This window comes from Passer domesticus, chromosome 8 (assembly GCF_036417665.1).
Source record: "Passer domesticus isolate bPasDom1 chromosome 8, bPasDom1.hap1, whole genome shotgun sequence".
In the NCBI taxonomy this organism is placed as follows: domain Eukaryota; kingdom Metazoa; phylum Chordata; class Aves; order Passeriformes; family Passeridae; genus Passer; species Passer domesticus.
The window spans coordinates 57378921-57389142 of NC_087481.1; the positions used below are offsets into that span (position 1 = coordinate 57378921).

At 40.1% G+C, this 10222-nt stretch overlaps 1 protein-coding gene across 4 annotated transcripts in view; it reads right to left on the reverse strand.

The window, feature by feature from the left end:
• Positions 1 to 1575: 1575 nt before the first annotated feature.
• The window catches only part of EBF3 (EBF transcription factor 3), a 119181-nt gene continuing 110534 nt past the window's right edge, over positions 1576 to 10222 (reverse strand). For 2 of the 4 annotated variants that reach the window (XM_064431607.1, XM_064431606.1), the window contains exons 14-16: positions 9027 to 9215; positions 8357 to 8446; positions 1576 to 2025 (exon numbers count right to left, since the gene is read on the reverse strand). In XM_064431607.1, the coding sequence (XP_064287677.1) occupies positions 1994 to 2025; positions 8357 to 8446; positions 9027 to 9215 (311 nt within the window). In that variant the 3' untranslated portion in view covers positions 1576 to 1993. Of the gene's footprint in view, positions 2026 to 8356; positions 8555 to 9026; positions 9216 to 10222 lie in introns of all 4 variants that reach the window. The other 2 variants (XM_064431605.1, XM_064431604.1) reach the window with 1 other exon arrangement.

Here is a 10222-nt window from a genome sequence, read left to right on the forward strand (position 1 = left end):
TTTTTTTTCCCCCTTATTTTTTTTACACCAGAAATCATCCAAATGAAGTCGTGATTAACAATTGTGGTGTAAGCCTGTGATAAAACAGCACAAAAGTTCTTCAAAGAGGTTCACTTTTAAGGCATCAGAGAAGTTCATGTGGCAAACATTTTAATTAAAACATCAGAAGTGAATTTATTTTTAAACTTTAGGCCTCTGAATTTTTCCAGTAAACACAGTTCAGCTATGTGGCAAAGTCATGGGTGGCAGCTAAAAATGACTTTTTACAATCTTAAAAAAAAAAAAAAATTAAAATAAAATTTAAAAATAAAGAAAACAAACAAACGAACAAAAAAAAAAAGAAAATAAAAAATGCAACCACAAAATAGATTCATCTTTTCTGTGGCTGTATCACATGCACATATTCTACTAGTATTCATTACAGCCATGTGGCACAATTTTGATTTGACTATACAACAAACGACTTTTTCTTTCAAAATTATTTGTTCTGATAACTTAAAAATAATACAAAAATAAACAATGAATTTGAATTTTTGAAAAAAAAAATTTAAAAAAGGAAGGATAGAAAGGCTAAACAATAGCAACCTTATGAAGTACAAATGAAATGCACAGACACTGATTTATTTAAAAGAAAAACATGAAGGCAACTGTTCTTGGCTTAATGCTATTTTCAGCATCACGATATCAGGCCAGGACAAAAACCAATACATACAAGAACATAAAAAAAATGATGAAAAGCAATATACAAAATTTCAAAGATAAATACAATATTTATAGTTGATATGTTACAAAATAAATTCCCTTAGTGACTGCAAGTGTTTATGTGAAAGAAAGTGTTGCAATGGATAAGACTATTTTATTCCTTATAGCCATCATAAGGAATAAAATCTGCTTTTTTTTGTCTAAATATTTAAGAGGATCTGAAAAAAATTCAAGACAAGTGTATAAATATTTAGCTACAACTTTGGCAAAATCACAAAAGTCTACAATTTTATAACCACATACAAAACACATTAGGGAAGAAGGATCTAGAAGTCAAAAGGACAATTTTCTGGTACAAGAAACATAGACTTCACAGTAGCCTAAAATGCAATAGTATACAGTGCTAGCAAAAGTTGAAAAAATGTTGCAGATCACACTTGCTTAACAGGAAGCTCTAGCAGTGGAAGTATATTTTTTTCATTTTTTTAAACCAACAGACAGTAGCAATTTCTTTTTTTTTTTTCTCTGTCAGTGTGCTTGTTGAAGGCAAGAGAATTCAATATCAAAGTTACAATTTCTAACTACAATAAGTTACAAAGTTCCATTTCATTAAGATGAAGTTAAGCAACGATAAACCCCCCCGCGCCCGCCCCCGCGCCCCGGTTTTTTGTGTGGTTTTTTTTCTAATCATATATTCATCCTTTTTTTTTTATTCTTTTTTTTTTCCAGTTTGATGGCTCATAACCTCCTTGGCCCCCTTTTTTTTTCCACCACAAAAAAATATTTCACATTATAGAGATACACAACCATTGTGAATCTAGTTATGAGTACAGAAAAATGTTCGGAGGCATTTTTCATCAGTGTTTCATGATAATCAAAATGGTGCATCCACAAAGTTTCTCCCAACACATAGCAAGTACTAGACATAGCCAAGACGTAATCAGAAACTTTATACAAAATAGGCGTCGCTTTTTCCTTATTCTCCAGGACTGAGAAATGTGAAAATATGAGAAAAATTCAGTCAATAAAATGGAATTGTTCATGAAGAAGTAGGTTGTTTTGCATGTAGATTCTTAATAGTTTAAATAAAATCTTTAAACAAAGTCTTTTTTTTTCTTTTTTTTGTGGGTTTTTTTGTTGTGGGTTTTTTTATTTTTTCCTGTAGCATTTCGATTTTGTTGCTGATTCTGCGTGAAGATACTGCTTCCATCAGCATGTCTTAATATACTAAACTTGTCCCCTAAGCCCATCCTCTGCAGCTTGGTGCTACGGTAGGTAAACAAAAGTGACTTTACATTGGCGGGACTACAAGCCCGGACATGGCTAAAAGAAAAAAGAGAAGAAAAGGAGCTGTTATTGGCACGCTGGGCTCAGAGCCACCACGGGATGGGGCGGGAGGACGCAGAGCCCGGCTCCTCCACGGCATCCCCAGAGCAAGGACCACGGACACTCCTCCCAGCAAAACACACCCCACACAGCCTCTCCTTGAGAAAGGAGCTCTGTGGGCAGAGCATCTCCACTTCCCCAGGCTCAGTTCTCTCCAGGCTCCTGACAACTCCTCCGGCTGTACCCCCATCCCCTGGGGACATCCCCAACAATCACCTCTTCGTACTCTGGGCAGAAAACCTCATTTTCCTTTATTCTACTTCATGATAAAAGCGTAACTGAGTAAGCCAAGGACACTCCAAGACCAAAACCAAGAACTCTAAACCTTCTCCCAACCCTAGAGCTCAAGCACCATAAAAATACATTATATTAATACCCCTGACCAGCCATATCCTGGGGTTTCTTAACAGATAAAAACTGAGATGCCAGCGACCACTGTTTTTTCCTAGTTAACTCTTTGGTAGAAGCACAATTTAGACAGTCTTTAATTTTAGTGTTGTTTAATTTTTGCCATAATGATATTTCTCATTAATTTATGTACAACAGATATTAATAAATTTGTTCGTGTAGCAATGTGAACTTCAATTTCTCAGTTCATTAATTTCAACAATATTAATTTATTTCAGATTCGCCGTTGCAGCTTTACGGTTTGGAAGAGCTGGGTCTGTACACATTTCATAAGTAACACAACCACAACCAGCATTGCTCCAACAGCTGCACCCAGAGCCCGGAGCACCCCCTGGTCCTGCCAGAGCCTTCTGTGGATTTGGGTGGAGTTAAACCTCTCTAAAACACAGATTAGGTGATGTTCGTGAACAGGATAAAGTATTCCAACTCTGACATTTTTCTCCCCAATAAAATGTGTCAAAAATGTCAAAATCCAAACTGAAGTTATAATTTTGCACTATTCTTCATAATGAATGTTTTCAACCTAACCTGCAAGTTACAAAATTTAACTGGAGAACAGTGGTTATATTGGCAGAGAGCCTTTCTACCCAAAATATTCCGTTTCCTTGTCATGTTTTCAGAGAATCACAAAATCATTCAGGTTGGAAAAGTTCTCCAAGATCACCAAGTCCAATCTGTCCCCAATCCCAAACTTGTACTCCAGCTCACAGCACTGAATGCCACCCCCAGGAATTCCTTGGACTCCTCCAGGGAACTCCAAACCTCGCTGGGCAGCCCCTGCCAAGGCCTGACCACTCTCAAAAAACCCTTAAAAACAACTCTTAACTGAATCTCCTCTGTTCCACCCTTCACCAGCCCAGGGCAGCTGATGACCTCACCCTGTGTTTGGACCCTGCTCTCAGTTTGGCTTTTCCTGTGGGATTCAGCAGTAAATCTGTCACCATGCCACTCTGCTTATCTGGGGTGCACCTGGCCTGGGGGGTGCGGGAGATCATTTTAAGGAACAGCTGTCATGGAATCACAGAATCATTAAGATTGGAAAAGACCTTTAAGGTTGAGTCCAACATCAAGCAGCACTGTTGAGGTTCACCACTAAACCATGTCCTCAAATGCCTCATGCTGCAATTCAGCCATCAGCTGCTCCACCCCTGGCAGGGTCCAAGGCCAGGCTGGACAAAGTTTGGAGCAGTTTAGGATAATGGAAGATGTCCCTGCCCATGGCAGAAGGTGGGACGGGGTAGGTTTTAAGGTGCCTTCCAACCCAAACCATGCTATGACTCTGCTGTGTGAAAATTTAGATTATCTGCTGCCATATTTTTGCTGGAGGAAAGAAAAAATATCTCAGTTCTTTAATTTAACCATTTTTGTTGAACTCTCTCTTTGGCACAATCTGAGAAGGGATGCAAGGTCGGTGCTCCAGATGTGTGTTTCACAATTTATTTTAGTAGCAATCTTTGACAATTGTGAATTTCTGCACTGAGCTTCCTGCTGTGCAAATTGATACCAAATGCCTTCTTAAAGAAAAATGAGCTGGTGAGTTTTTTAATAATAATTTTAATACTTTCATCTGGAGGAAGACCAGATAATTAAGCAGGATGCAATTTTAAAAGAATATAGAGAGCCTTTTGCTGTGCATTATAGTCCTATAACCAGAGAGCAATATCTTTCACGATCTATAGAAAGCAAATTACGATTGAAAACCAAATTTTGAACACATATTGTGCTTCCAACTTTGCAGCGAGCCAGTAGTCTCTCACTAGAAAATTTCTTTTCTAGCTTTAATGTTCATTGTTTTAAACAGGAAAAGACTCTCTGCCCTAAGGAACACACATGGTAGGATCCTGCTCTTAAAAAATTCGTGTGAGTACTTGACTTTCTGGTCATAGACTATGGAGGTCATGCAGAGTCAACAAGATTGTGGCTTTTTGGATACGGCCCAAAAGCCCTTTTCTGTAGGCTTACTCACAGGAGTGAGTCAGGCCCTGGGGACAGCAGGGAGAGAGTTCTCCTCCAAGAGCTGCAGCTTCTGAGTGCTGGCCCTCCTTAGGCTGACGATGGCCATGCAGCTGGCATGGGTGCAGCAAGGGGGAGGAGAAAACATCAGCCCTGGCTGGCATTGCCCCCAGCCTGACCTCCCTGAGATCTCCTAGATTGTCTTTTTCACTCTTAACCTCTGTCTTCATCATTGAGTCATCAAATCCCAGATTGGTTGGGGTTGGAAGGGATCTTAAGGACCACCTCGCTCCAAACCCCTGCCATGAGCAGGGACACCTTCCACTGGAAGGTGTCTTGGATCTCTTTACCAAAAAAGTGTCACCTGCAGATGTCTCCATGCTCACTCTTGGGTCCTGCAGCACAGAGAGGGGTTTGGGGTTGTGCTCACAGGCAGCAAGATCTTGCTTCTGGTGTGGTGGGCTCGGGTGGTCCTGATGCTCAGGGTTGCATCAGCACAAGTCAGAAATCAGAGCAGCTCAACTCCTGTTTGACTCTTTGTTAGGGGACAAAACAATCCCCTGAGGTCCAGCTGGAACTGCTTAGTTCTGCTGTTCTCACCAACTTAGATGTACCACAAGCAGCATTTTTTCCCACACAGAGATACCCTGCAGTGGTTTACCCACCAGGGAGGGGTCAATCAAACCCAAAATCCCTGCAAAATTCTTCACCCCTGTCTGAATTCTTATCCATTCTTATCCAAGGCTCTGCTTATCCATAAACTGCAGGATTTGCCTCTTATGCACCACCAGTGACCATGAGCTTTTACTGCCCTCTTGGCTTGCCTGAATGTGACCATTCCTAACAGTGACATCTCCTCAGCTGTGGCTCAGCTCCTTCACACCCTGCCCTAAAATGAGACTCTGTACTTGAAGATCACCAAAAACACTTCAGCTGCGTTGGACTGCAGCTCTCAAATTCCATATTTTAACTTAATGTAGAAAATGTGCTGATCAGAAAGCTCTCAAGGTGATTGTACAGAGTCCAGAAAGCAACTAATTAAACTTTAAAAAGGGTTCCCTGACAACAAATGACTGAGAAAATAGGAAGGAAGAAGCAGAAACTCCCTAATGAACTCTATGTATCAAATGCAGTGTAGATAAGTACCAACACAGGAGTGTTGGTGGTTTTTCTTGACGAAGTCTCATGAAGGAAGGAGCTGACAAACTCATCCCTGTCCTGTCCCTCAGCCCTGGCTGAGATCTGTGAGGATGAATGGGTGAATTTGAGGGCTTTTGTGAGCTCAGTCTGAACTGACTCAAGGAATCAAGGTGGAAAAAGGGATGGTGCCTCTGCTGGGATGGTGAAGGAGCTCACAGAGAGCTCCTGGGTGGGGGAGATGACATGGTGCTGAGGCCCTGGCACAGGGAAAGCTGTGACTGCCCCATCCCTGGAAGTGTCCAAGGCCAGGCTGGACTGGCCTTGGAGCAGCCTGGGACAGTGGAAGGTGTCCCTGCCCAAAGTTGGAACTAGATGGTCTTTAAGGTCCCTTCCAACCTAAACCATTCCAGGATTCTGTGATTCCATGTCAGTTCCCTAACTCACACAACACTGAGCATCACTCTGTGGTGCTGTCTACTTTGCATAAATCATGCACATATTTTTGCCACAACCCTGGAAGTCACTGCTCTAACTACCAGGCTAGAAGGACATTCTGCCTGTTTCTCTGGGTCTTTCTGCTCAACACAAACTGACAGAGGAAAATCGACAATTTTTATTTCATTAATTATTGATTTATCTATGTATTATCTATTTATTTTCAACGCTTGATTTTCAGTTCAGCTGCTGATCCAAAACCCAAAAGGATGCTGCATGGATTACAGCATCCAAAAATCAGGGGTTAAAGGCATGGATCAGTCTTCACTGGGCTCTCTGGGCATGAAAAAAGCTTAGTGCAAGGTGAGGTTTGGCTCAGTTTGAGAACTGAATTCATGACCTATTTAACAAATCAGTGTTGGCTGATTCCAAGTCATCTTCTGAGCTTTATACAAAAAGCATTTTGTACCTGAGGATGGAGATGTGAAGTTACTGGGGGCTTGGGGAGCTGCTAAGGGACATTGGGCGCTTAGTGCATTCAGCCCTCCCAGTTCTCCTTAAAACCCTATTTTGAGATAATCTCGAGATTATAAGTACCTAAAACCTTGAGTATAGGACAGGAAGACCCTTACATACTGAAATGGCAAAAGTCAGGATCATTTAAATTTAAATCTTGTGTTTATCAGAGTAAATCAAAATCAATTAGTTGATCTTCCTTCCTCAGATCTAAGCCATGTGTTACCACATTTATTTTTTATTTTATTTTTGTCTATTTTTTATTATTTATTATCTAATTTTTCCCTTTTTTTCCATTATTTTCTTTCAGTATTTACTTTTCATAGCAGTGTCTTCTTGCAAAAAGAGGAAAGTAGGACACTGGATTATTTTATGAATGGATTATCTTTTCTAAGAATATGGATATAGATTTCTACTTACAGTAGTACCACAGTGAAGCTTCCATTAAAGAAATAATGCAAAAAAAAATTAATTTAATTATCCTTTCCTTTAGTATCATGCTACAATGAGTTTGTACATATGAATTCTCAGCTCTTTGTTGACCTGAATGCATAACAAAGTCTCAGATGAGTTTTTTGGGCCAAGAAGTTAAGAGCAAGCTACAGGAAGATTCATTTTGAGATCCTGGAGAGGATTTGGGATGGACAGGCAGCTCTGTGGGGTTGGGATTATGTCTCTCCAAAGTGCCTTCAGCACCCCACAAAATGCCGGTGTCCAGAATTGGTTTGGTAAATTAAAATCCCCCTCATCTGTTTGCCTGTGAGTGCTGGTTGGATTATGGGTGTCATGGTGATACAAAGGATAAATAACCCTGTGCTGCTGCTGCTGCTTGACTGAGGAAGTCAAGAGGAGTGATGACCTCGGGGATGAGACTGTCCTCAACCCTTCCTGGTTTCAATGGGATCTGAAGTGCCTCAATTTACTGCACTGTGCACTGAGACTCCAGCAGAGGCAAACAAACCTTCCCAGGGATTCTAATGCACCTACAAGCATGTCAAAATACCCCCTAAAAGTGGGAAAATTGGCCATGAGTCTTCCTTTTTAGGGTGACTTCTTTCTTTGTGTTTTTGTTCTCACATTGTGCTGTAATTCCTCCTGCCCCACACCCTGCAGGTGACCACGGACTTTCTGTCACTGATTTATCAGTTGTTTCTTGTATTACCCAAATGAAATCACATGTATTATATATATATATTTATATAAAAGTACAAAATATTATAATTGCGTTCCCTAATTAAAATATTTAATTCATTTAGGAATGTAACAACTCTAACACCACAGTAAGAGCTGGCACCACTAGGGCATGCAAACCACTGCATACAGGGCTGCTTAGTCCAGGAAAGCTCAGTCCACTGAATAAGGGCTTAACCTGACTTATATTAACTTGACATATTTAAAATCACTACTGCACCCTATATAAAGGGAGGAAATCACATCCTGTCCTGCCAGAACACTGCTGGGTTTAAACATCCACAGAAATGTGTTCAGAAAATATAAAAACACCAGGAGTACACAAACCCTCCAAGAGGCATTCCGGGATACAGTCTTCCCTTAAAATTTAAGGCACAGACTCCTAAGGGAAAATGCCAGAAAAACAACTGGTGTTTGCTCTAATGCAAGCATCAAAAATGAACTAAAAACCTGAAAATCTCAGCAGACCATTCACGCTACCCTATTTCTCCCCCTGCTTTTGCATCACTACAAGAGCACTGAAGAATCCAGCCAGGTACCTTTCTCCCCGAGAAAAAAAGCACCAAAAAAAAAAAAAAAAAAAAAAAAAAAAGGCAGAGAGAAAATTGAGAGAGATCGGGCTCACCTTGAAGTCCATTTCCATTTGCACTGGTGCAAGATGGTGGAGGAGAGGCTTGGGGCCTGACAACAGGAGCGAAGGCGCTCTTTTGTTTCACTGCAGAGATGACATTGGCAGGTGAGAATGAGAAAATGCCGTGTGTACTGCTACAGTTTGAAGGGAGGGTGACCGAAGAGGCTGCCATGGTAGGGCTTGACGGCACTACTGCAATAAAGCAAAAATAATCAGGACTCAGATTGAGGTTTTCACGGCAAACACGGAAAAAGAGAGTGATAGGGCCTTGCCTCTTAAAATATATATAGAGGTATATATATATATATAAAAAAAATATATATAAAAAAATAAAAATGAAATGCCTTGGCTTGGCCACTCTCTGGATAACAGGCAAACTCTTTTGTGTTGGACTTTTGTTACGAATTGCGCAGTCCAATTTTTATTTTGGTTTTTTTGTTTCGTTTTGTTTTGTTCATTCTTTTTTTTTTTTTTTTCTCTGTCTGAGATTGTATTCTGGCACAAACAGATCAATTTATTATTTTCATTTTTACGTCCAGCCTCCAGAGTCACCCCTCCTTTTATCCAGTAGCTGACAATAGAGGAAATCAAAACAATGCAAGGAGTTGATTTTGTAGTAAATATGAATCTATATGATGATGTGTTACCAAAAATAGACACTTACTGCCATAAGGAGAGTTAGCTGAGGAGCCATTAAGAAATCCAGGGGAACCTGGTACACCTAGATTGGGCATGCCGGCATTGCCATATCCATTCATGCTATTGCTGACTGTGTTGTAATTGGACTGCTGAGGAGTACTGCTGGGAACATATCCTCGCGGGGAAACACTGCTTGTGTTGCGACTGTAACCTACTGTGTTAGAAACCCCCCCACCCCAAAAAAATAATGTTATTTTATAAGATAGACTTAGGGCTGGGGGGTTTCCTCATGCAGCATATATTACACAGTTTTAATTGATTGCACAGCTTTGCTCTGAGTTGTCTCTCACTGCCCTATCAACTCTTGCAGCTTGAGATAACCTTATCACGCCAACCCTACTTAAATCATCCGCGAGCACTCTATGTTGTCTCTCCTCTTAGCACAGACAGCCAACAAAAGCTCTCTTCGATCCAGCTGTGTCAGGTGCCTTCACGTTTGTCTTTAGGAGCAATTATCAACAGGCTCGAGTCCCGCTTTGTACCAACACACTGCGTGAACTTTCAGCCTCTCCGCACCTTCAAATGCCAGAGCTGACAAGAAAAACTTTTTTGTTGCGGTGATTTACTTTAAAAGGCTGTTTTGGGGTCTTCATTTTGTGATTGATATTTTTTATGCTAACAACAAGCTTTCGTAAGGTGTAGCCATCAGTGAAAACTAATTCAAGAGCAAGTACAGAATTTTATAAGGCTTATTAGCTTGGAAACGCATTAAAAGACAATCTTTTTAGAAGAGGAAACATAGCGGAATCAGGATTTTAAACAACAATTTGTTCCTATCTGAGCAATCAATTTAATAATTATGTTGCAAGCAAAAAAAAAAATGCGTTTGAACATATCTAATAATCCTGTTTCCCTCCTTTCATTAGTATCAAAATTAATTTTAAATGCAATATGCTACATGCATTTTCAATTACAACAGGTAAATTAAATCAACTATTACTTTTATTAGTAACATATATGTCACACATGCCTACAAACAAAGTATTTTAAAATCACAGACATCAAATTAGATTTATCTGTGTAAATATTCCAAAACCAGGTGGAGGTACCAAGACATAATTATTTTATAAACCAACCATACACTCTGTATATTTACTGCGAATAACAAAGAGCTTTCTACACTTTGCCAATTTTTTTTCCCCCCACTGGAGATGCTTTATG